The sequence below is a fragment of the Eubalaena glacialis genome, chromosome 2 (genome assembly GCF_028564815.1).
Source record: "Eubalaena glacialis isolate mEubGla1 chromosome 2, mEubGla1.1.hap2.+ XY, whole genome shotgun sequence".
NCBI classification, from domain to species: Eukaryota; Metazoa; Chordata; class Mammalia; order Artiodactyla; family Balaenidae; genus Eubalaena; species Eubalaena glacialis.
The window spans coordinates 17274152-17300999 of NC_083717.1; the positions used below are offsets into that span (position 1 = coordinate 17274152).

A 26848-nucleotide genomic window follows, 5' to 3' on the forward strand; every position below is an offset into this window, starting at 1 on the left:
AATTTCCTTTATTCTTTTGAGTCAATTCAACTGTTTTTAGAGTCAGAAACATCTACTTATTTGTAATAAAGCAAAGAATAATGGTGTCTATGATTCATTCACAATGTAATCTTTATTAAATCCACTGTGATAAAAAATTTCAAAGGCCTGCTGCTTGTTGACACACTCAGATATTTGGAATTATCCAGATGTCTGAGTTTTCCACTTCTCATCACAATGTTTAGGCATGGCATACACAGCCTGGAAACTGTAAGTCTCTTCTTTGCTATGATCTTTGGATTGCATATTATTTGCGTAGTTTTGTGGGTACCAGCCAGACATTGTAAGTGAACCAGGTTAGATAATGGGGCAGCTAAAGGTAGACTGACATGGCCTTATGCCCTGTTGCACCAGACCACGCGTTCTATAGGATGCGCTTATAGCCCACATTAAAATTCGAGCTCCAAATGAGCACGACAAAGACCATTCAGTGGAAAGACACGTGCCCTGAGCAAGCGCTGCTTTGGTTTCTACAGCAACCCGTACTTACTTGTGCAGTCCTCTTGAGGGATGTGGTTATTGATGCTAATGTCATCCACTGCAATCCCGCCAAGGTTGCCTTTTCCGATTTCACCCTCAAAAATCACCTAACAAAATGAGAGCATTTTCACAGTATTTAAATGTTGGGTCCCAAATAACAGTGCTTACAAATGCCTGTTCAGCTCAAGTCACAGCATGTAAATGAAATTCGTGAGATTTCGAAAGAGCACACGATTCGCTCTTCAATCCATATTAACTGCTTGGGGATGGCATAAAACTTCTCCTCACTGTATCTTTGTATGATACAGAATTTAAAACTGGAAAAAAGCAGCAAATTAAAGGAACGTTCATTGTGACAGCCCCAAATAATTATTGAGTAGCATTTTCCCTTCTTTCTCAGCAGTCGGTCCTACGTCTGTAATCTAGGAGACTGCGAAATATGCTACTGAGATTATCATCATTGCAGCAGTATCTCAGGTTCATGAAACACCTGAAATAAAATTTGGAATGATTTCCACATCTCATTTGCATAACTTTCAAATATTACCCCAGAGACCCCAAAACAGCTACCCGCCCCATCCTAGAGAAGGGGGCCCACCTGGTAAAGTTTCAGAGATTTGTGCAGCAGGACACGCCCCTCTTTCCAGTGGTCCCCTTGGTGTCCGATGGCCATCCAGACCAACTGGTCATATTCCTCTGGCTTCTGGTAGCGCAGTTTGACCCTCAGCGTGCCCACGTGTGAACCAGACATGTGATACCAGAAGGTCATGCAGTGGGCAGAGTTCTGGGAATAAACCACAGGGCTCACCAGGCGAGCCACTTTGCCTTTCTGGTTTTCGTCAGCTTGGGAGTAGATGAAGTTGCCATCTCCTGCTGTGACAAAAAGCTGTGTTAAAGAGAGTGGCCAAATGGATGAAACTTTGTCTCTTTTCTATCAAGTTCTGCTACTCAAACCTCCTCTCCTGGGCTGAGTACCAGAACCCAATCGTGAAGGGGAAGGGAAAGTGGGCAATGGATGGAAACCTCATTGACACTGGAGGCTCTGCTCTCAGCTTCTGTGAAAGCACGTTTGTGACAGAGGCTGTAAACAGCGTTCGTCTGATACCACGTATCTGGAACGCACTGTCACACGGACACGGGCTATGACTTGTGTTGGTCTCTGCACCATTGCAAGCAGATCGGATGTACAGGAAGACCTATTTTCATGCAACTTTAAGATTGCTTCAGCAGCACGCATGTGAACACAGACACTAAATGGAAACATTTAGATGTATTCTTATTTATTTACCATTGGAGCAGGTAGACTTCTGGTTGATGATGCTTTGGTCACTGTAACTGCTTGATAATAAAGCTGCAGTTTGTCCAAATAATCTGGCAATCTTTTTTTTTCCGCCAAACTTTGATTCTTTTCTCCTAGTTTGTTTTAATGGCTTATAAATTCCTTAAATACACCTGAGAGCTTGAAACTCAGCTGTGAGCCCCACTCCTGTTTGATGTGGGCTTCTGGTTCCAGGAGAGGTGAGGCTGTATTTCTGACGCTTATTAGAACCTGCCATTTTGGCAACGGAGATGCTTGCCGAGCTTGGAGGACTAACTCCTGGCCCTGTTGTTAATGAACCCCTGTGGGAGCATTGCCTTCTGCCACCACCTGGTCTAAACACACAACTCGTGTTTCACTGTTTGCTCTGCAAATAGCAATGCTACTATAACACCGTACCTGCTGAAAATATGGATCTGATGCTGAGCCTCAGTGGGCAGCAGGATGTTTGGTGTGCTGCCCCAGAGGCTGGTGTGCTTGGGAGATACTCTTTCACTGCGCGTATGGGCACATCCTGAGTCAGCAGCGTCCAGGTGAAGTGGATGTGTCCTCAGCCGCTTTCCTCCCTCACCTGGCTGCTTGTCTGAGATGGGTCCCAAGCCCTCTTAATAAAACCGGTGGGCGGGGAAAATGAAAGGAGGGTGGAAATAAAAACCATGGCCCCGGCAGTATGTGTGATGCTCTGGACCACACAGACTCAAGTCACCCCTGGGGTCTGTTTCCTCCCAGTGATTTACCAAATGATGCTCACCTGTCTGTGTATGGTGCCACTTCACTCAGCCCACCAAGACGGGCAGGTAAGACATGCCCCCATCTTGCTGCTGCCCCCCGTCCCCGATCTTACGGAGAAGAATGAAGTTGAGGATGCTTAGCTTAGATGGTCCCTGAGTCAGGCCGCTTCTCTGCCCCCTCCTGTGTTGTCTTCTGCCACTACTGCTCCCCCGGCCATTGGACACCCTCATCCCACTGCGCTGGAGCCGTTTCCCACCCGGAACCAGACTGTGAGCACCTCCAGGGTTGGGTTCCCTCCTTTACAACTGAATCTCCAGCGCCCCTCACTGCATCTGCCATGTATGTGGGCGGCTTGATAGCAATGTGCAATGAAGCAGAGGAAGATGCGGGTTTCGGGAATCCTCTGAAAGGAGGGACATAGCTTCATTGTTAGAGGTCAAATGCAGAAAAGCATGTGGGATTCCTTTGATAAATCCAAAATTGGGCCGCAGGCTATAGTACCTAGATAGTGTTCATTTTCAGAAATCTCCACGTTTGATTTGCAAAGTGCCGCACATGATCTGTGGCAGGCTGTGTGCGTGTGTCCTGTGTGGGGGGCTCTTTTCATCCAGACCTTTTCATGTTAACAAGTCCCTGCCTTTCAGATGTCGGGCTCACCCATCTCTCTTGGCAAATGATTGTGTGTACGCTGCAGGGGTTCCTCCTGGTTTGGGCAGACCTGGCACCACTGCCAAGTAAATCAGGGCGTCTGGGAGGACAAAAGAGACCAATCCTTCTGAAGGAATCGCACTTCTCAGCTGCTAATCTAAGACAAGCCTGCCTTTTCTGACACTTCAACACATAAAGTGCTGATGTTTTTCCTTTCAGGGATTTTATCACAGTTCTGGGTCGGGAACGCTCTCTCCGTTTTCTCAATTAGCACTGTACTTCTGCAAGCCTTTTAGCTTTTGTCTCTGGCTAACATAGCTTTTAACCTCCTTTGAATGTCAGATCCTACTGAGACATTTTGCTTCACTTTGCATCAATTTTTCCACCATTACTGCCTTCATTTCAGCTAATTGCATTTGGTTAATTTGATGCCATTTCTATGTACAGTGCCATTTACAGTCAAAGTATTTTAAGTTTTCTAAAACTGCTTGTCTTAAGATTCAATTGAAAGTGTCTCAGAATTGAAGGAGTCCAATTTTATCCAATTTCCTTGTCATTCTTATTAGGAAAGGAAGTAGCTGTGATGGAAAGAGGCCTATTCAACCTACTTAATGGTTGTATTCACAGGGGAAAAAGTGAACAACAAAGTGGGAAAGGCATGAAGTACCCTTTGCCTGTCCATCGGCCCACTGGCCCACTCATCCCAAGCACAGGCATGGGGAAACTTGGCTTAATGAGATTTCTCAGCATCAGCAAATGCCCCTCTGGGGTCTCTTTTGGGAAACATGACTTGAGGAAGCAGTCCTGTCGGTATCACTGATTAGGGCAGAAGTTTGTGGGTTGGGTGTTTGTGTGTATGTGTGTGTGTGTGTGAGGGTATGCGTGTGCGTTTTTTTGCAGGACACTGATGGTTCTTTATTCCATATTTCAAGTTGGGTGATAAAATGACTAGGAGGAAAACAGGATGGCGGCGGGTAATGAGTTCCCCAAAGTGGCTGACGGCTCCCTATGTACCCCAACCCTAATTAATCTTAGAAGGAAAGTAAGACAGGAGGTGAGGTGGGTTGTGAGCTGCGGTGTGGTGAGGTTTCTATCTGCTCAGAGGGAATGGGCTAGATTTACAATCTTCCTCAAAAGAACAAGATTTCTACCCCTACCCCAATCCATTTCCACTTCATGGGTCAAGAGAGTAAGCGTTAAGCTCACTTATTGTTTCTTTAGCTGTAAAATAAATGAGATGACACCATCTATGGTGGTGTTTGGACTTGCTTCCAAACAATCCAGAGTCAGGGTGCTAGAGATAAAATAAGACTCCTAGGATTTGATGGTTGTTGAAGTTGGGTTATGTACAGAGAGGGTTCATTTTACTTTTTCTTTTCTACTTTTGAATACATTTGAAATTTCCCATGAAAAATGTTCAGAAAAAGTAGAAAACAGGTATTAATTCACACACACTGATTTGCCAAGTTTGCTATTTTTCAGAGGGGCCAATCAGTTGCCACATTTAATCAGCATTCTCTACAAAGTGGCCTCAGGGACTCTCTACTAGGGAAGGACATGATGTTAATTCCAGAAAAGAAAAGCAAAAGTGAATGCTCTGTAGTATTTTCTAAACTCCCTAAACTCAGAGACCCATCAACCCTCCGCAGTAACACTTTCTCTAATTCAAAGAAATGAGGCCACAGTGAACCCTCCGTTACCTGTGTGATCCTGAATCGGTCCCGTCTTGCTGGTCAACACACTCCATTTGAGCTGCACGTGACTGTCATGCTCCCAGTGACAGAACGTCTTATGAGAACCCCAGCCAAACTCACAGTTAAAACCATATGTTGGAAACTCTTCAGTGGGTGGAAAGGAAAAAAACAGAGACAAGCAGAGAAAGACACATTTAATCATTTAGGTCAGAGAGGTCCTTAATTCGTTCATGGAAAGCATGATTTACATAACTTCATGTCTGTTTGAAAATTCCAGGAAAGCCACAAAATCCAGGATTACCAGGAAACTCAAAAGATGCATGGAGAAGTCCAAATGCTTACAACATCATATTTAGTAACATTTAAAACAAATTTTTTTTTTTTTTTTATCCAGCTCAAAAAGATTGTCAAATTGCTACATAAAATTTCCAGGAAGGTTACTTTCCAAAGCATGTATATTACATGTATATTCTATTAGCATTCTCCCTATTTCCGCAATACTTAATATGAAAGATACTCTGCTCTTGAGGATGAGTCATATAAATTGATATCCACCAATGAAAAGAATCTTAATTAGAGATTGACCCATGAACCTCAAAAGTCTAGAAACGTGACTTGGCTGAATATCTCACCCTGGAGGTTATTTGTATTCTCACCACACCAGCTTATGCTTCAGGTTTTTACTGGCAGATCTCTGAAGCATTTCATAAGATTATTTTTTACTTCTGTGCTTTATATCAGGTCAGTTAATTTTAACTGGAAGCCTCTGCTTTTTTAGTGAATTTTCAGATTTGTCTATAAATTGTTTGCCCCACTTAAAACCTCAATGTAAGGTCAAGTAAAGCCAAAGCATACTTGAATAGGTACCCACTTGTATATTTTTTAACATTCAAAATGCTGCCTTTGGAATCTAAAAGGAAAGTATGAAGGGATTCTCAGGAATGATTTGTGTGTTCTACAAGGTGCTATTTGGCTATGGGGTTTTTTAAACCTCTATAGCCTTATTTTTTTACTCAACCCTTTTTTTGGGGAAATTGGTTAACTTGTTAAGGATGGGGAAAATGAAGTCTTTGATGCTTGGAATTTTGGGGGGATGAACTTGAGCTAACAATAAAAAATAATCCTAAAGATAAAATTCTCTTGTTTCTGCCAGTCCCACTCCTCCCCCGAATATACAATAAAATTAAACACACAATAGGGGCTGGTTTCTCTAATGAGGGTCACTGCTTCTCACTGAGTTCAGGTGTCCACAAGATGGCAGCATTGAGACGACGAGGAAGGTGCGTAGGGCAGCTAGCCAACTGATCTAAAAAATAAAGCCTCAAAACAACATCTCTGTACAATAAGGGAAGTATGGTATTATATGCTGTGTTAGGGTCAGGCTGAGAGCCTATCTCATTTGGATCTTTTCTTTAACTTTGTCTAAGCATTTAACACAAATATCTTGCTTTCTTCTCCTGAGTCTGGGCTCCCTTACCCCTCCCCCACTTCAACAATGGCAGGAGGGATTGTAATAGAAAGGTTTATTGAATAGATAAGAATGAGTTACTTTGCATTTTGAGTTTCCAAGGAACTCTTTTCAAATGCTAATGTGAAATTTGGAAGGAAGGCACCACACGCATTGTCAAAACTGAGCAGGATGGATATTCCCATCCGATGACAGTGTGACCTGCCAAAGGATTCACAGGGACAGCTGGGAAAGTAAACCTAGTAAGTCACGTGATGTGTATAACGTGAGCACTTTCAGTTAGGGCAAAGGGCTATATTTCACAGCGGTAGTGTCATTGGAGAGAGAGATTTCATGCCTAGTCCATCATAACCATGAAATAGGGCTTCTTAAAGCATGCGAAACCCTCTCCAAAATCTGCCCTGCTTCTGTGCAGCAAGATTGAATTTTGCAGAAGTAGTGGTCAGCTGAACAGTGACAGAATGGTTGAACAACCTTGGATGTCAACGCCCACAGCCCCGGAAGGTACTGTTGTGTAATCTCGTGTTAGAAAATGTTAATATGGGAAAATGTTAATATGTGTGTGGTTCTGGGGTCTCTACTTAAATGTTATTTATAAGACATGCACAAAGAGGAGGGCAGTAAGCCATTACAGCATACACATTTCTGGTTATATTTGCCTTGTTAATACATTAAATTTATTGTATAATTTACGGAAAACCATACTATCCGTAATTTGGCTATTACTATTCTGGCGATGTCATAAAATATAGGAAGAACTCGGGTATTTTTGTCATGGCCAGGACAAGAGGATGGCTTTGCCTGAAAGAGTAACTCAGGCACTTCTCCCGCTCCAGTGAATGGAAGTCAGCCTTTATCTTCCACTGTTCTTCCCAATCTACGAATTTAACATGGTGATCTGCTCTAACTACTCTTTTATCTCCTTGTCCCGATCATATAATTTATGGCAATCTTGTTAAATTAAAATAAATTTTTTTTTTTTTTTAAATCAGTACCTTTTGTGGGGGATGGGTATGGAGTCAGAATAGTTCAATGTTGAAGATTCAAGCCTGGCTAGAAACGCTATTAAACACACAAAATACACAAAAACATTTCCAGAAAGGGGGGAAAAAAAAAAGAGGAAGAGAGAAGGACAGAAGCAGAGGAGAAAAGGGCAGAGAAAGAAAGAGAAAAAAAGCAAATGGACGAATGAAATGTGTATATAGGACTAAGTACATGTGACCTTTTAATCTTCAAAATATTACCCAGGCCCTGTGGCTGCACAATTCTCATTAAATTCATTGGGAATAATCTGGCTAAATCCCTTCTTGACTCTTCAAAATAGCAGGAAACAATATTCTGAACTTAAAACAAATTTATAGCCTCTGTGAGCCAGCACCAGCTGCGCCTGGTGAACCTAGTTTGCCCGGAGTTAGATCATTAGCACCATATATGTACAAGGATTTAATTTTTAAATCTGGTCTTCAAAACTTCTATTGGGTATGCAAGCTTGCTTACTCATAGGCTGGTCCTGCAGTGGAAATAAGTGGAGGTGCCTGGGTCAACGCAACCATGGGTCATGAACATACTCTGAACTGCTCTAGTGGATGTTTGGGGATCCCTGGAGGGTAAGAGGCTTCACCAGGGGGAGCTGGATTTAAAATGCAGGGTTTCTCATCAGTTCCTGGCAGAGCATTAATAGGCTTTTATGCATCTGATTACAACCCAGACAGTATATGAATATTATATGCCCACTGAATGTATTATATTGAGAAGAATCCTCAACATGAAGGCTTCAGACTCTGCTTGAATCTCTAGTGGCTTCAGCAAAATCAGATGATGATGCAAGTTTAGGGTCTGACTTGCTGCTGCTTGTCAAGGTGCCTGCAGGACAGTGGGGATCCAGGTATCAGTCGGTTCATCTGACCAGGGGGTGAACACCACAGAGTTAGACCTGATCTCTGAGCATTGGCTTAGCCAGGAGGTGACAATGAACGGAACTCCTCAGAGAAGCTCAGACAGTTCACTATCCATAAACGAAGATCTAGAGAGCCAGATTCATGACTCAGACAATGGAAAAACAGGAAACCAAGGCAAGTTGTAAAGGACTCTGGGCTGACTGTAGAACAGACCACCCCATCAATAAGCCCTGTGGTCCTGTAATAGAAAAGAACAAACCTTGGGGACTTCCCTGGTGGCGCAGTGGTTAAGAATCCACCTGCCAATGCAGGGGACATGGGTTCGAGCCCTGGTCTGGGAAGATCCCACATGCCGTGGAGCAACTAAGCCCGTGCGCCACAACTACTGAGCCCGCGTGGCACAACTACTGAAAGCCCGAGTGCCTAGATCCTGTGCTCTGCAACAGAAGCCACCGCAATGAGAAGCCTGCACACCGCAATGAAGTGTAGCCCCTGCTCACCGCAACTAGAGAAAGCCCGCGCACAATAACGAAGACCCAATATAGCCAAAAATAAACAAACAAATAAATACATTAAAAAAAAAAACACAACCATATTATAAAAAAAAAAAAAGAAGAACAAACCTGACTGCATATTGGATCTATTCCTTTAGCTCTAACCCTGTGCTCTCTTGCCGATGCTTAGTCTTGTTGGCTCTGCACTTTTGTAAAAGAATGTTGCCTATAGCCTGAAATATACAGGAAAGCCCATTCTCAAGGCTGACCTTTAAAGGTATAACACTTTTCCATTCATAAAGAAATAAAAAGTTGCAGAATATAAAATAACAATTGTCTTGTTGGAGGTTTATAGGAACATTGTGACCACACATCCATGCACAGCTGCAAGAACAAAGGATTCCAGCACTAAGAAGTTTACAACAACTAGCCACACCCCCTCCCCTTGTAGTCTAAAAGAAGCTTGAATCCTAACTCGGGTGAGATGGTTCTTTGGGACACTAGTCCACCATCTTCTCGGTCTGCAGGCTTTCTGAATAAAGTTGCTATTCCTTGTCCCAATGCTTCGTCTCTCGATTTATTGACCTGCCGTGGGGTAAGCAGTAGGAACGTGAACTCGGTAACAGTTTGACGTGAACTTGTTCAGGTGGTGGTAGCAAGGGGTCTTACTGGTTCACGATTTGTACATCTGCCCTCTGACCACAGTAGACCCTATGAGATGACTGTCTGCTCTGGATCTCCTCTGCGAAGCTATCAAGACAAAGGCCTTGAGCTCATGCACAAATCAAAAGTTCACAGAGCCATTCCTGGTCTGATAACAAAGACTTCCAGCACTGAGGGAGAGTCATCCCATTTTGGGATCTGATGTACCTTTCCATTTTCTCCAAGGTTGCTGTTCATGTTTGCTTTTTTGATGACCCCTAGTTCTTTGGACAGACAGGAAAAGAGATGCGATCTAACAAGCTAGCTGGCAACTTCCTAGTGATTGTAATTAACTCTCTGGCAAGAGGAAAAACTAGAGCGACAGTTAAAATGTTTGTTACATTATTAGAACATCACTTATTCACCTTACCCCTCTTCCCTGTGACAGAGGGTCATAAAGAACCTGCAAGGAAGTTACCCCATAAAAACCACTCTGATGGGGCTGAGTGGGAAACCAGGAATTTCCTATCAGGGAAGATGGGAAGAGAGCAAGAGCCCCATCCAGGAGGCAGGGGCAGCCAGCCAATCCCCCAAGGCTATGTTTTATAACCTGAAAAGGTGTGGATGGGACTCCCGGCTGGCTGTTGGAATTTAGCTGAACACTATTCTTCAGTTTCATCTTCGGTATTTGGGGGTGTCTGAGCTGAGTGGTAGCAGGGAGTCTGTCACCCTGAGCCCACCATGGGGAAACCTGGGGTTAAGTTCAGCTAAAGGGAAGTTTGTTTTGCTGGTTAATCAGGTCAAGAGTGACAGCACCCTTTAAGGAAGCATGCTAATCAGAGCAGTCCTTTCTGCTTTCTGCTGGCTGCGGAGGGTCTGCTGTTGAGGAAACAGTGATGTACACCACATGCCCCATTAAGAAGTGACCGTGGAGGCCAAGGCTGCGGGCTTCAGTAGAGGAAATGGGAGAAGCTGGTGAGCTGACCTGTTCACCCCACTCTGATGATTAACTTTAAAGTATGTAAAACTTCTGATTGCTTATACGGACTGTTTCCCCTGGTGTGTGTCTGTGGGGAAGATTTTCAAAAAATACTAACAGAATACAAAAGAGAGTGAGGGGGAGGCCACCTTATCCCTGTGGCTGGGCCCTGATCAACAGCAAGCCAGAGGCTCTAAAAGTCATCACAGGGCTTCTATTAATAAAAGGATGCAGAGGTGCCCTTCCCGAGGGCGCTCCTCTCCGGGTGCACTGCTAGCCCTGGTTTCCTGCACCGCATCTCGTGGCGCACCCACTGGAAATGCGGCTATAAAACTGCCAACTCTGTGGCAGACAAAACTGACAAACTTCGCCTGTCTCCGATTTGCTGAGTGGTGATGAAAATAAATAGTCAGGCTGCTGCCTGGGAGACTTCCTTCTCCTGAGTTTGCAAACACAGTCCGTGTCCTAGATGTGCTGCGTTTAAACAAAGTATGTTCCTCGGTTCCTTCCGCTGAGAGCGGGGATTGTCACCATTTGGCAATGACTGATGGGGAAGGAAATGTTGCTCCCTGCTGCATATACATGTGGATGAAAGGAAAGCAGTGTTTATGGCTCATGCTTGGGGACCAGATGCTGGTGGCATCTCTGCTAGGACTTTGAGGGAAACGGAAATTGAGAACCGTAGCGATGTGCTATTTTGTGGGAAAGGACAGGCATATGTGAAATCTACCACATTTTCTCTTTGCTATTTGATACCTGATTGTATAGTGCTGTCTATCACGGTTGGCTTTTCTGTGGTCAGCACAGTGGTACCACCTGAAACACAGAAACAGTAACATATGAGATGAGAAAAAGGCAGCATTGTAGGTAATATTTAGTAGAGAATGCTGTAGGCTTACATACATCTGTTAGAGGCTAGCAGTTCCCTCAGATAATTCTTCCTTTAATTCCAGCTATAGCAAATGTCTTAAATTTTGTTCACCACAATATCAAATTCAAATAAACCACTATTTTTTACCTGATACATTTATTCATAAAGCATCTAGGCAGTATGGAGAGTTCCAGACTTCCTTCCAAGGGCATTCCTTGACTCCCAGACTAATCGACGACGCTCACAATTGCAAGAGTGAAAAGCAAAGGCCTCCCAAGGTCCTTAGTGACTTAAGTATTAAACTTGACCTAGACCTCTAAGCTTCAAATAGTTTCCCAAGGTTTCAGATGTGTGTCTTGGGGGGAGTTGCAAGGCTGGTCCCCACAATCTATTTTAAAAACTGAAGTTTTAAAGCGGATGGCAGTAATTCCTCCTTTCTTTTGCTGCTGTGGTTGTTTGTTTTTCCCAAGGACAAATAATTCCGCCCAGTATGCAGTTCGGAGAAGCTGCAGGAAAAGGGGAACGGGCGGAGGGACACATTTCTTCACAGTCCCGAGGAGCTGGAAGACTGCACAAACAACACCCTGAATGCTGTCAACTTCAATCAGCCTGGGTCAACTTGGAATTCGTGGTCTGGGGACCAGTGGAAACTTAGATTTACCCTCTTAGCTTAGGTATCTTAGCTCAGCCATTTTCTGCCCTTCGTCATGAGACTTCTGTTTTAAAGTCCTGTTCTTCAAGTTGCCCAACCCACAAGCATCACCTGAACGCTTCTTGAAAAACTGGTTTGCTGTTTATTACTTTGGTGCTTGAGAAAGCCATTTCTCCATATGTGTGTCTGCCTTGCAGATCATGGTCGAGAGCATCTATTTGCTTTCCCAAGAGACAAAGTCCTGGGCAGACTCAGGGTAAGGGCATGGAGGGCTCATGCCCATCATGGAAAGTTTGGAGGTGGCTACGAGGTGCCATCGTACACCTTCCAGTAGTGTCATTCAATAAAGACTGTAGGGCTTCCCTGGTGGTGCAGTGGTTGAGAATCTGCCTGCCAATGCAGGGGACTTGGGTTTGAGCCCTGGTCTGGGAAGATCCAACGTGACGCGGAGTAGCTGGGCCCGTGAGCCACAATTGCTGAGCCTGCGCGTCTGGAGCCTGTGCTCCGCAACAAGAGAGGCCGCGACAGTGAGAGGCCCGCGCACCGCGATGAAGAGTGGCCCCCGCTTGCCACAACTAGAGAAAGCCCTCGCACAGAAACAAAGACCCAACACAGCCATAAATAAATAAATAAAGACTGTAATCATCTCTATTCTGGCCGAGCCCTAGTCCTATCCTGCAGCTCCCACGGGTGAGAAATCACCCGGATCATGAATCAGAGAGCCGTAAAACTGAGCTCTTGAAATGGCCTGAAGATTTCTGAGCTAGTCCACTGTAGCACCAAGTCGTGTTACCCCTGCTCGCCCAGTAAATATGCTGGATAAGTGGTCTCACGTGTGCCTGGCTTCAATGAGGCAGGCGCTAGGAGAAGCCATTACATATATTATGGGTTAAGAAGGTGAATCTATAATGGCAGAATTGGAGGGAGTCCAGACGCATTAGCATTCTGTTCCCAGTGGTCTTACAGGAGAAAGACTCAAGGTGAAAATTCACTTTTAAAAACAGATATGCACTGTCAGTTTTGTTAGAGGTTGGGAGCCAAATTCCGCTGTTGGGTACACACAGAGCCAATGTGAAATTTGGCCTCCTGGTGCCTTTGAAGCCAATTGTATTATCTAATGACATCAAAGGCATTTGCGAATGAGTAACTTCAAGGGTGAATTTTCACCTTGACAAGCAAGCAAAGGAGAGCAAAACCTCTCCTCATTTCCATCCATCTGGTACAGTTCACCTGGAAATCAGTGTTGTTTATAGATAACGAGCATTTTGCTAAATACTTATTTCCCCCTATATTCAAATAGGTCACCCCCAGGAGAAGACATTAAAGTGACATCATCTCTGTTAAGGAACTGAACCTTCAGAGAGCATTGATCCCAATTTCCATGCTGCCAACCATCAGGGTGAAAGGGAGAATACTTTTCGTTTGGTTTTAAGACACTGAACGTTCAAAGTTTGCAGCTGTGACAGAAAGAGCAAGGAGAGTACAGACTTGTGTGTGAGCCCAGGAGGTGAGATGCTCACCTGTGAAAAGACAGTGGGTTAGGGGCAGGCTGGGCTGCTTGCAAACACGGGCAAATGTCAGCCCGCCCTTCTTCAGAAAAGACTAACACAGAGCTTCATAGAGCAAAATAAGCTTTTAAAAAAGGACAAATGGGCTGTCATGCAGTAAATGAATACAAAGCATGAGAATGTCTTCTTAGATCACCTCTTCTTGTTGGGGGAATAGAGTGAGCCTTATCAACACCCCCAGAAGTTCTTAATATATACACGTATAGATCAAATTATTGAAACAAACCTGCTGGCCTGAGAAAATGACTTTTTTTGCCAGGGTAATATGTAAAAAAAAAAAAAAAAAAAAAATTGAATGCATTGTTTTCTATCTACCCAATAAATGATTTTAAATGCTGTAGATAAACTATCGCCTTGTACTTTTAAAGGATTGTCAGTGTTTCCAGGCAAAATGACCCATTTTCTGTGGTTTGCAACTCGTGGCCATACACAATTTGCTCCAGGCTAACAGACTCACCCTGTTTCATTCAAAGGCTTGGGTTTCAATTGATTCAGTCATGAGCCGATGCACAAATGAGAAGGTTGGTTGTTCTGACACGAGGAATAAATCTGAGGCTTTGTCTCTAATCAATATTAACTGACCACTTTAGGGTTTATAAAGGAAAGAACCTCTCCTCAAGAGGGTAATTGAACAGGGGGGTCTCTGATGACTGCAGACATTCCTTTTTATGAGGATTTTCACTACGGATGGGACGTGTGACAGGGTTTGCAAAAAGCCTGAGGTTTGCAGAGAGTGTTCACAGGCAACCTTGGGAAGGTTCTGTAGGACCTGCTTCACCAGACTGGTACTCTGTTTTAACATCAGCTGTATAAGCTTTTTAGCTGGAGCTTGACATCTTACAAAGAAAAGCCCTCTGCATTAATTAGAGTAATTTTTGTGGCTTGCAACTACTTATATACAAGATTTGTTTTCAAAAGCCCATAACCACGTGACATTTATTGGCCATTCGACTGTAAGCAATTATCCTGGAAATTTGGAGGTAGAGAACCTTAGGAGGTAGGATTTAAATGTAAACTCAGTTCATGGTACTAAACTTCTGAGCTAGATTTTACCCCTTATTCCATCTCAGGGTGCAGAGCAGTCTTGCTCCTTCAGAAGAGAGCTTTTGAAGTAATTGGAAATGTGGGACATTTCCTTCCACATTTTACATTAATGCGTTAGGTACTAACATGGCACTATTGTGAAGTTACATGGTAACGCCTTCAGTTTTGCCCATGAAAATGAATTACGTGGGTTCTCCTGAATCCCTTTTGGGTAAAAATACAGACCTGCATCCACGGGCTCGTGTTTAATGTAAAATGAGAGTCAGATGCTGTAAGAAACTGTTTTGATCTGGGTAGCAGTAAAGGCCCCACGGTACCTTTGGCAGCAATAGGGTGATAATTCTAGTGCTTTGGCCAGTTTCCAAATGGTGGCATTCCATTTCCCCACTTGCTTAATGTTTCCTCTGTCAGTCCAAGTAGAAGAAAAGGTCACTTTCTAGCTTTTAGGGTTTTAGAATATCATGGAGTAATCCTCTAAATAAGTCGATGAGGCACGTGGCACACACCATCCCTGATATATTTGCTAGTGGTGATGTCAAATAACAACAAATTCTGCCTTTGTAAATTTTAATGTAAAATGATTCACAAAATCCTAGCTTAAAAGCTGCATTTCAAATATAAGCTTGATTTCATTAATTAGTTGTATAAAGGATCCACTCAAAAAATTTGATCCCTGTTAGAAAATGAAAATAAACGTTCTCCAGCGTGTGGTTATGTACGGGTGGTGCATATGTTATCTCGGAAGGGGGTGGAGGTCGAAGATGAGAATCAGTTTATGTTACATTTAGCCATGGAGGAATTCTTATCCAATGAAGACAATCCTAGCCTTTGGCTCTGAAAATGGCTAAAATTATCGTTCGAATGGCTGTGGCTGTGAAGGACAATTTGTTTACATGACGACATGAGGAAATGAAGATGCACGTGTTTTGGCAAGGCTTCCTCCCGCCTGCCGCCGTGAGGATTTCCGCAAACACAAACAGACGTTAATTAGCGGGTCTCGACTACAACATGAACTGAGATGGCACAGCAATGGGATGAAGATGGTTTCTGCACCTGTGAGCTGGAAGTCATCACCTGTTCCGCTGTGGCAGTTGGCCTGGTCGTCATCACATTCATCCACCAGGTTCCCATTGGGAGTGGTCGGTCCAGCTGTAGGTGCTGAAACAAGATCCAAAGATTATTTTCTCACACCTCTGAAATGTATTCTCCAGCCCCCGGCTGTTGATTCTGCTAATGCTTTTGCAGAAAACTGTAATCTGTGGTTAGAAGACCGGGAGCGTGGTTTGCCTCTCTCTCAGGAGCGAAATATACTCGGATTTTGCAGAATGCATTGGGGACTGCTTTGTTTTGGTATTTGATCCGTATCTCCTTCATACAATTGGCTGCCTTAGCATTTTATACATTGTTATCTACATACACATCCTTTTTCTGAAAAGTTCTTGTATTCTCACTGGTTATTTATTCATGACCCTGAAGTTGGGAACTTTGATGATAGAGATTTGGCTTGAATTGTTTTTCCTTTCATTTTCAAGGTGCTAGAGGACTCACTTGTCATGAATTCTTTTATATTCTTGGTATTTACTAAGTTTGCTAAGTTTATCTTGTAATATTTTCCCCAAAAGGGAGTCTCAGCATTCACTTTTAGTACAATATTGTTCTTTACTTCTTTATTTTTTTAAAGAGCGACTCCATTTCCCTCTAAGTAAGCCTCTCAGCTTGTGAGCCACGGCAGGTGTCTGGGAGTTCCCTGGGGTCATTTTACCTTAACTCCCAGAGGACTACATTCCACTGCTGGCAGGTATTCCCATAGCTTTGAGTTTGTAGTTGAAAAGTAGCCAACATTAATCAAAGACTGCTTTTGAAGTTCTTTAAATTTAGTTCCGTCTATTTTTTTTTCCCAGCCTGTTACTCATTTTTGCAATCTGTTTAATATCTTACAGTTTTCGGCATTACATTTCACTTTACATGACTTGAGATAATGGACAGTTCTCTTGATGTTTGAAAACCAGACAAGATGCTGGGAGTGGGGGCCTGTTCTCTAATAGCTTCTGGCCAATTGGAATGTGCTGGTAACTGTTGCTTTCTCAATAAAAATTTGACCCTGTTTGTTATTGTGCTAAAGAACTGAGCAGAGTTATAATAAATGTAGAAACATAGCTAGTTTCAACTTCCTCAACTGCCCCAAACACACACCAATAATAATTAGGAAATCACCACGTACAGGTAATGTTCACACCGTTTAGGCGTACAAACTAGACTTTGTAAAATGCATACACACATATTCTGGGTTCTGCTTATTGCTAACACTGAATCAATAGAATCCTCTTTGGCAATCCAGATGCTTGCCTTTGCTAAGCTGCCTTCACTCTTGGTAACGTGCCACTTTCAAACTCTCTATTCATCTTGCTGGTTTTTCCACATTCCTTATGGTATTTAAAAAGGAGGAGTTTTGCACTGGAAGTGGCCCAGAGTAGTACGGGGATTAAATTGAAAAAAGTAAAAAGTGATGTCCCAATTTTACTACTTGAAAATATTTTATCTTCTGTGGTTCTCTAACTGTTTCTTAAACATAAGTGCTAGTCCCAAATAAGATGGAGACTCAGAGATGGCTGGGTTGTACCTCACCCTCTTTCTCGATCTTTGGGTATCTCCTGTAGCACAAGGTACAAAGTCAGTATTTAATAAGGGCCTGTTAATCGTTTTAAGGGAGAAGAAAAACACTGCCTTTCACCAACTGTGTTGAACAGCTTTGACAATACTTTCCCTGGATGCTGGCTCCTCGTGTGGCTCGGGGCAACTTCCCCACCTCGGTGAGTGCCTGCAAACATCTGCAGCAAATCCCTTCACCACCATTGTTACCTCACCACTGAGTTGACACTGGCAAACTGCCACCAGGCTCAGTCTTTTCAACCATCCGTTCATTCCACCTTCTAAATCAATGTCGCTTCCCAGAATCGAGGCTAAAGTCCTGCATCGGAGCAGCAGACGCCCTTTTCCAGGCAACCACACTGCTCAGCACACTGAACGAATGTGTCTACAGGTGGTTCAGTCTGCCCATCCCTTCTTTTTCTTGGCATCTTTGTCAAATTCCTGGCACATGGTCATTCTTGGTCTGTGTTGACAGTGACTAGATGATTCAGAGGTCCTGCGACATAACTACAGATATGGAAACAACTACCTAATAAAGAATCCGAGATAATGGCCTGCTTTTAAATAAACACATGGGAAAGCAGCTATGAATTATTCACTAGGATGGTGATTTATAGCTTAAGATTCTTTAGTGTGTAAGAAATGTTTTATGATATTTAATGTGCTCAGGAATGTAATTATATTTGGGTAGCTCAAAACACAAATAATTTTGAAATCCCAAGAAGGTGATATTTAAGAGGCATCCTTCCAAACAACTCTGAGCATATGCTCAATGGATTAACATCTGGGTACCAACAATAGCCATTCTTTGCACTAACCTAGAGAAAGACCTTTATAGGGATGAAAAAGTTGGTATAAGGTTACTCATTCATGCCCAAATTGAAGGCAGATGGGAATTCCAATGCACAAAAGCATTAAAATAGTACCCTAAGCAACCATCATATCATTTTTTCAAACATTCATCTCATTTATTATGTGAAAAAATGAAGAGGAGAGTGCAGTTCTGAGGTCAGTGTGAGAAGTGAATTTGTCCTTGATATGACCTTCCTATGATAACCTAAGTCTATCTTTAAACAGACCTCACTGTACATTACATGTATTATCTCATGTAAAGTTTTGTTTCTCTGCAGCAGCCTAAGAAATTCATGCAAGGGACTTCCCTGGTGGTTTAATGGTTAGGGCTCTGTGCTTCCACTGCAGGGGGTGCGGGTTCAATCCCTGGTCGGGGAACTAAGATCCCTCAAGCCTCACAGCGCAGGCAAAAAAACCCCAAAACGAAGCCAAACCAAACCAAAACAAAAAACAAACAAAAAAACCAACAAAAATTCATCCCAGATAATGTCTTGATGTTTCAGCCTGTCAAATGCTGCTTCCTGCTAGTATGTGATGGTAGTCAACACTGCAGATGCCAACTTGGACCAGACACGGACCTCTGAACAACACTAAGAAGGTCATGGAATCTGTGGTCGCCAGGAGTTGGGGGGGGGGGAACTGCTTAATGGGTAGGGGGTTTCACTTTGGAGCGATGGAAACGTTTTGGAACTAGATAGAGGTGTTGGTTGCATAAATAATTGTCAATGTACTAAATGCCACTGAATTGTTTACTTTAAAATGGTGGATTTTAGGGAATTCCCTGATGGCCTAGTGGTTAGGATTCGGAGCTTTCACTGCGGGGGCCCGGGTTTGATCCCTGGTCAGGGACCATCCTACATGCCACGAGGTACGGCCAAAATGCAACAACAGCAACAAAATAAAATAAAATAATAAAAAAAAACAAAATGAAGGATTTTATGTTATGTGAATTTCACAATACATCATTTTAAAAAAAAGTCAAAGAAGACAACCCCACAGAATCTGAGGAGCGTTATGGAAACAACCCATAAAAAATTAGGATGTGAAGGCACTGTTATGGAAGAGAGGGCATGGGGCCAAGTCCTGAAGGATGGGCACGGTTTCTAGGGGCAAAGCCCAGGGGCAGCAAGTGCTGGTGTGTTGGTCTACCACCTCCATCCATGCTGAACTACTTGAGTGTAAGGTCCACGTCCTATAGACCTTTGTGTTCCTGGTGCCTCTTTTGTGTCTGGGAAAGAACTTGTGCTCAGTAAACATTGTCAAATGAGAAGATAAACGAATCCCAAGGGGGTAGACAAAGGACTAGGGGAAAGATCTGGGAATGATGCAGTGTGCACTTAGGGACAGGAGGAGGCTGCTTGTCTACAAGTCTTCCTGTTGAAACGGGGAGAAATGAGGCTCGGTAGCGTATTTGCTGAATAAGTCGTGCAGGGCACTGGGTGATGAGCCTTACGGACCCGCAGGCACAAGAGACACAGGATCACCCAGGAGAAATGGGGCGATTTGCAGCAGCACCGTCAGGGGCATAAGTGCATGATGAAGGAAATAAAACATCTGGGGAACCAGGGGGGGCTCTGGAAATCGTGCTTACCTTCCACCTCACAGCCCAGCAGCTCCAGCCGTAGCCCTAGTCCGCCGTGAGTGGCTCTCTCGGGGTAGATCCTGACGAACCGCGTGGAAAGGGGTGGAAATGTCCGTAGCTCAGGTGTATCATAGTTGTTGTTGCCTTCAAAAGACTGTGAAGTATGAAGAACACCAGGTATTAACAAAACCTCCCTTTCAGCAGAAAAGTCCTTCCTTTAGGACTCTTAGCAGGCCAGAGAAATGGGCCTCATTCTACTACTTCGTAAACGGCTGACATTCCTTTCCTAAATGAGAAGGGAAAAAACAATTAAACCTTCTCTAAGAAGTGACAGATGTCGTTTCTTAGAAACTCTGGAGGATACACTGAGGCTAGACCAGAAGCCGAGGATTTAATGAGACACATTTTTAAATGACAGTCTGATGTGCCTGGGAGAAGTGACACTTTTACCACTTCCTTGAAGTGGAGGAAGAAAACTCAGGGAGGGAGCCTGCCATTTTTCAAAGCTTGTAACAGTCACCACATTTCCAATAACGACTCCTGTCACATTCTCCTCAATGAATGGGTCCTGGTTTTGCTAAAACTCCGTCCTCTAGAAGAGCAAGGAATTCCATTCCTGGAGGAGGAGATAGTAAATTTCACATACTTCAAGTGCTCTGTAAACAAGAACTTGGGTCATTCCAATCCATTGGAACTGCTGTTGACTTAAGCAGTACCACCAGCTGGAGGCATTTGTGGATAAAAGACTTTCTCATCTCAGGAAAGTGACAGGGTCCCGACCGCTAAGTGATGTTCTGATGCCTGGTTGCACTGCAGTGAGTTGGCACCTCTTGGTGAAGAGCATTCCTATCTTGACATCACTGTGACATGTTCAGGATCCCGGCTGTTATTGCCCTGCTGCCACTGGATTATTCTGTTTTCCTTTTTACAGTGACAGGAAAGTCAAAATCCTTGAGTGGAGTCATAAGAAAATAGAGCAATGACTAGGCTTGTTTTCTTTTTTAAGAAATGGATAAGCCTCTCTGTATCCTCTTCTCCCAACATCATTCCTAACTCTGTCCAGAATGGGAAGAGGGGAGGGGATTAGAAAAATCAAACTGCCTTATCACTGGGAGTGTGCTTTTATATATCAAGCATCATGTGATGTTTACTCGTGCAAGGCATTGTTCCATGTGCTTAAAATGTATTCACTCAATTAATCCTCAAGACAACTCCAAGAGGTAGGTTCTATTATTGCCCTCCTTTTACAGGCAAGGCACAGAGAGGTCAAGTAATTTGCCCATGACCTTGGGATTCAGACCTACCAGTCTTATCTGGCGCCCTTCACCACGCTGCCCTTAGAAAGAATCCAGTCTGATTTCCTCATTTTAATAGATGACAACACTGAAGTCTAGGACACTGAGGTCTATTCCCATGGCCACACATTCAGTTTCATTGCTTTTTGTTTAAATGGATTGTGATTTGGGCTTCCAAATCTGGTAGATCATATTGGGTGGGTGGCCATATCCGTCAGGAGTGGGAACCCTGCCCAATACCTGGGTCAAGACATCACAAACCAGCCAAAGATGCCATCATTCGGTGGTGGAAATATCTTGGCCAAATGGGTGACACAAGTAAGAGAAGATAGATTGGGAAGGTTGTGACATAACTAGAGGTTTTTTCTGAGTTCTGGAAGTAAATTAATTGACCTCTTCCAACTCAGAAAATCCTCCAGGAATCTAGAAGTACAGGGCTAATACAGACCCACCTCTCTCAATTAAAGTTTCCTTTTATCATTTTCAAGAGTAAATTCACTACCGGGGGCCTCTGCATTCTTGATAGAACTGCAGTTGCTGCCATTAATTGAGAATCTGACGTATAACGTCAGGCCCAATTAAGTGTTCTCAGTAAGATACTAATTATAGTAAAAATAGTATTACTACACATGCAAGTTCTGTGTACGTTAACATAGCTCCAACATTCTTAGGAGAAAAGCTCTTATATCTACGGAGTCCCAGGCTTTTCTCCTACTTTTACCTTGAGCAAAGAATTAGCACAATGTAAATACATTATAAACATTGTCAGTGATGAACTGGGCAGAATATTAGCAAGGAAGGGCCATATGGAATTGGGCTAAGTTTGCTAACATAGGATTGTTTACAAAATGTCTTTGTGTCCTTTCACTAATCATGCTTTAGAAGAAGAGGGCTTGGAGTATTTAGATCTATTTGCCCCTGAAAAGTCTAGTCGATTCAAAGACTCTGAGGTACCTTGTCTGTCATGCACTATCAAAGGGTAGGAAGTAAGGCGAGGGCATAGAGGATTTTAAATCCATCAAAGTGCTGTTTTAGATCACAAAACTGTGTGCTCCCTTTACCGTATATAAAAGGTCCTTGGCATCCAAAGCAGGTAATCTTCATTTGCAAGTTTAAATATAGTATGTTTTAACTATCTTTGTGCAATTTAGAAATAAATACTGCTCCTAAATGGAAGGTTTAACCAGTTTCCTTTTTCATCTTGAAGATTTTATTCCAGGGGAAGGACATGTTAGGAATCAGAGATTAGATGCCATGTAAACAATTTAGAAACTTTTATGGTTTAAATACATAAGAACATGATAATGATGGATGAAATATTTTAGGAAAAAATCTAACACATTCAACCAATCTTGAATGGAGTTTTTTGTTAAAATTGAAAGCTGTGTGCTGGCTTCTTGTGAATGCTATATGTGATGTCCTACAAAGGGAGTGATAGCTTTAGACTTGATTGCAGACGACTGGATTAGATACTAACGGCCAGGAAGCATAAGACGCATCCCATCCAAAGCCTATGGCAATTTGTTTTCTTTCCCTCTTAGAACCCGAATGTTGAAGAACGTGTCACAACAGCTCACACTGCCATGCGACAGCGGCTCTGGGAAGTTGTTGATTTGCAGCATATTCACACTTGGTGCTAAAGCCACAGGGCTCACAACTCCTCAGAAAAGATCGGCTCTTATGGGAACTCCAGTTTCTGATGTTTATTTTACTTTTTCTTCTACCAAAACAAGAGGGGTAGACATAAAAGGGGAAAATGAAACGGACACAAGCAAGAAAGTAGCTGCACATAGATTAAAAAAAAAAAAACACTGGAAATGTTTTAGAAACCACAAGTTAACTGGGGATGAAATGGGAGAGGAATTCTTACATTTCCGACAGCATCATCCCTCTTGGTGGTCTGCCCACTGGTGCGGAGCGCAGCCGTAGGGACAGTCTCTGCAGAGCCTCCACATCTGGGCCGAGTGGGAGCTGGCTGCGTGGCCCGGCTTTGTTTACTGCCTGCAAAGCCTTTGGCCCCAGTGACTGTATGAAGCCGTATTCCCACACTCCCATTCCCTCCAATGAGCTAAAATCTTTTCATAAAAGGAGTAGGTCCTTGGCAAAGCAGGGACGGAAAGACTGAGACCGAAAGGCCAATTGTGCTAGGGGTGAGAAGTATCCTCAGTTGAATACAGAACCCACATATAGTTCTGCATGCAGAACTGAACTTCTGGGGGCTCTTCCTTATTTTAATCTGAAATCAGTTTCCAGGCCATGCAGCATACTCGGGGCGTCCTTTCCTAGTTGGTGTTCTGTGCTCAGGAAATGCACATATATTTAACCAAGAGCCTTAGAAAAACATAATCACTAAAGAATACCTGTTTCGTTAAAAAAAAAAAAATTATGCCACGTGTTCTGGTGAAGGTTGGAATATTTCATTTTCACTAGATCCTCAAGGGCCAACTGCTTTTTGAAAGGTTCCAATGTATAAGAAATAGACATATGCATTATTCATGATAGCCAAGAGTTAGAAGCAATGAAAGTGTCCGTCAGTGGATGGATAGATACCCAACATGTGGTCTGTACATACTGAATATTATTCAGCTTTAAAAAGGAATGAAATTCGGGCCCAGGTTACGACATGGATGAACCTTGAGGACATCATCCCAAGTAAAATAAGGCTAAATATTGTCTGATTCCACTTACATGAGGCTCCCGGAGTAGACAAATGCATAGAAACAGAAAGTGGAATGGTGGTTGTCAGGGGCTGGGGGAGAGGGGGTGAAAATTATTATTTAATGGGGGCGGAGTTTGTTTTGCAAGATGAGGAAGTCCTGGAGATGGGCTTGCACACCAGCGTGAATGTACTTAACCCTACTGAACTGTATACACTTAAAAAGGTTAAGATGGCAAATCTTCTGTTATGTGTATTTCAGCACAATTATGAAACTTTTGAAAATTGTAAAGCACTATAGAATTTAAAGACTCTTTCATTCAATAAAAAAAATAAAAATTTAAAAAAGTTTAAAAATACACTTAAGGGATGCGTGAGAGAAGGGGGCTGGGGGCGGGTGCTCACGGAGAGATTAGAGTCTGCAGAGAGATTCTGAATGCGTACCGCAGTGGTCCCCTGGACCCACCCTCACGACCTCCCGGTCCCCTGAGCCACCTGCTATTCCCTACGGGAGAGAAAGGTGACCGGCGACGCGATTCTCAGCCGTGGAATTCCTGTCTCCCCTGGAATCTGAACTGTCTCCATCACTCGCCCCCGCAGATCCCACGGCTTTCAGGAAATGAGAAGCAGCGCTTCCGCAGGAAGAGGCCGGGGTCCTTGATTCCAGTCAAGGCCGTGAGGGAGGGCCCCCTCCCGGCGCCGCCCCCACCTCCCGGCGCCGCCCCCGCCCGGGCCTCACCTTGGCCTTGCGCTTGCTGTCATCCATGACCATCTTCCAGTCCGAGCCGTTGTTGCTGTACCCGATCTTGAATTTCCTCATGAACACCTTGTTCTCCCGGTGCTTGCCCCCCTGAATGATGACGCCCCGCACGATCTTCTCCTCCGCCAGGTCCACCTGCAGCCACTCGTTCACGTACGGGTGCGGGGCGGGCGGCAGTGCCCAGCCCGAGCGGCTGGTCACCAGGCGGATATTTTCAGGCATCCAGTTCCTGTCCCCTTGGTTGGATGCTGTGATCTGGGAGTCGGAAATAAGTCCAGACACCATACCCAACATTCCAGAGCAAGGATAATCTAGAGAGGGGAAAGGAATAGGCGATGTAAAATGATTTTCTAGAAGTCTCCATGCTTAGAAAGAGAATCCAACATATTGAATAAAAACATGGTCTGTATGCATTCATGTACATTTGCAAATGTCTGGATCATCTGACATTAAACCAGAGCTTCCCCGCTCCTCTTTCTGCACTCCCTGCCCTGCACTCACAGTCCGGTAAAGAAAATCTTCGATAAGAACATTCATTTCTTCCCTTTTTGAGTTCTTCCAAGTTTAAGGTCAAAGTATTGACATTCGGTCCCTTTGGTATCCGGAAGTTATCCCTAGATCAAGTACAGGTCCTGCCCAATAGAGGTTCAGTTTATGCGGGGCTGGAGATGTGTAAACCAATAATTCCAACAGCAGGAAAGTTGCCAAAACAAAAGCAAAAAGAAGATGATGAGGAGGTGAAGAGAAAGAAAGTGCTGGGCTCAGCTTGAAGAGGTAGGAGGGCCCCCTGCTGGGGGTGGGGGAACCTTTGGACTGAGCGTTGAAGGAGGGGCCCATCCTCCCCCCAGTTGTCCTCCCCACCCCCGTTTCTAACTGCACGAGAACTCTGCACGATCCCACTGTCAACTCAGATGTCCCAAGTCCAAACAGAAACAGTCCTTTCCCCTCGACACCAAATCCCTTTATCCAACTCTGCACTTTAATGGGTGGAATCACCACCAATCAGCTAGCTCCTGCCTAGTCATCTTGTCTTTCCGTTTTCCATTTTCCATTCCTGTTCTGCTACCAAATCCTGTCATATTTTTGTTAAAAAAAAAAAGTCTTGCGATCTTCATTTCTTCTGGCATCGTCTTGATGCCATGGCTACATGCCAAGTGGTCTCCTGACTACCCTCTCAAACCCCAGTTTTGAATCAACAATACCCACGTCGCTTTTCATAATTTTTTTTTTTTTGCGATGTCACTCTTATGTTCAAAAATCTTCCATTGCTAAGGAAAATAAGCCAGACACAAAAGGACAAATACTGCATGATTCCACTGATATGAGGTACCTAGAAGAGTCAAATTCATAAGGACATAAAGTAGAATGGTGGGTTCCAGAAGCTTGGGGGAGGGGAGTGCAGAGTTAGTGTTTCATGGGTATAGAGTTTCAGTTTGGGATAATGAAAAGTTCTGAAGATGGATTGTGGTGATGGTTACACAATAATGTGATTACTGAAGCAACTAAATTGTATCCTTAAAAATGGTTAGAATGGTAAACTATGTTATGTACATTTGACCACAATAAAAAAAAGAGAGATCTTTGAAAAATTTCCATGGCTCTCCATTATTTATGGGACACTATAAAAAGTCTTGATCTGGTTTTTCAACACCCTCATTTTGGCTTCATCCTAGATATCTAATTTTATTTCCTATTACTGACAGTAATCCAGTTTCTTCCCACATACCATAGAGAGAATTCTCATCATTGCCTTTGTTCAAAATGTTCCTGCTGCCCCCTCGTCCTCCTGTTGACAGAGGTGAGTTCTGCCCAGACTTTCAAACCCATCTTAAGGCTCTTCCTGAAAACTTCTCAAATGACTCTATCCTTTATCCTGAACCCTCCCTTCTCAGAAATATGACTACCATACAGGAAGCAGCACAGAGTTTAGCATTAAGCCGTTCTCTCCATGTTTTAAGATTGGGAGTCCTGTGTCTAGAACCAGACTAGAAATTCCTCAAAGGCAATGAATGGCATCATAGATCTTTCTATATCTTCTACAGCAGCCCAAGGAGCTTCTGAGCAGGAGAGTACCCATCACTGATTAATTGATTGGTGGGTTAATAACAAAATGTTCAACATTTCAATTATTCTCTTTTCAAAATTGTACATCTCCATTGAGGACATGCCAGGAAGGAGAATCTGTTTTTCTCTGAAACAACTCCATTCTGCATAAATCAAAATTCAGCCTAAAATGTAACCATCGTGAGAGGCATGTTTCTAATGCAGTTAGGCTGTGTCCGTGTTACCAGCTGACCCTTAAGAATGAATTACTCAGATACTTTCCACCTGAGTTGTGCAGTTCAGCTCATGCCATTTCTTTACTCAAAAATTCGGTGCCTGCTCACCTACAAATTATGCACGTACTTTCAACCCAGTGCGCCAGGTCTTCCATACCATGGCCTTGCAAGGCCCCTCCTCAATGAAGGCTCCCTCACCTCGGTGGTGGTAGTAGTTGGGGGCTTTCTCTCATTCTGTTCCCTCCACT

At 43.5% G+C, this 26848-nt stretch overlaps 1 protein-coding gene across 8 annotated transcripts in view; it reads right to left on the reverse strand.

Moving 5' to 3' along the window:
• NRP1 (neuropilin 1) overlaps window positions 1-26848 on the reverse strand; it is a 135698-nt gene that overhangs the window by 6550 nt on the left and 102300 nt on the right. For 3 of the 8 annotated variants that reach the window (XM_061178881.1, XM_061178874.1, XM_061178909.1), the window contains 7 exons: window positions 24301-24632; window positions 19620-19764; window positions 15581-15685; window positions 11149-11208; window positions 4918-5055; window positions 1118-1392; window positions 530-626 (listed from right to left, as the gene is read on the reverse strand). In XM_061178881.1, coding sequence (XP_061034864.1) covers window positions 530-626; window positions 1118-1392; window positions 4918-5055; window positions 11149-11208; window positions 15581-15685; window positions 19620-19764; window positions 24301-24632 — 1152 coding nt within the window. Of the gene's footprint in view, window positions 1-529; window positions 627-1117; window positions 1393-4917; window positions 5056-9107; window positions 9357-11148; window positions 11209-15580; window positions 15686-19619; window positions 19765-24300; window positions 24633-26848 lie in introns of those variants that run through there. The other 5 variants (XM_061178918.1, XM_061178889.1, XM_061178895.1 and 2 more) reach the window with 4 other exon arrangements.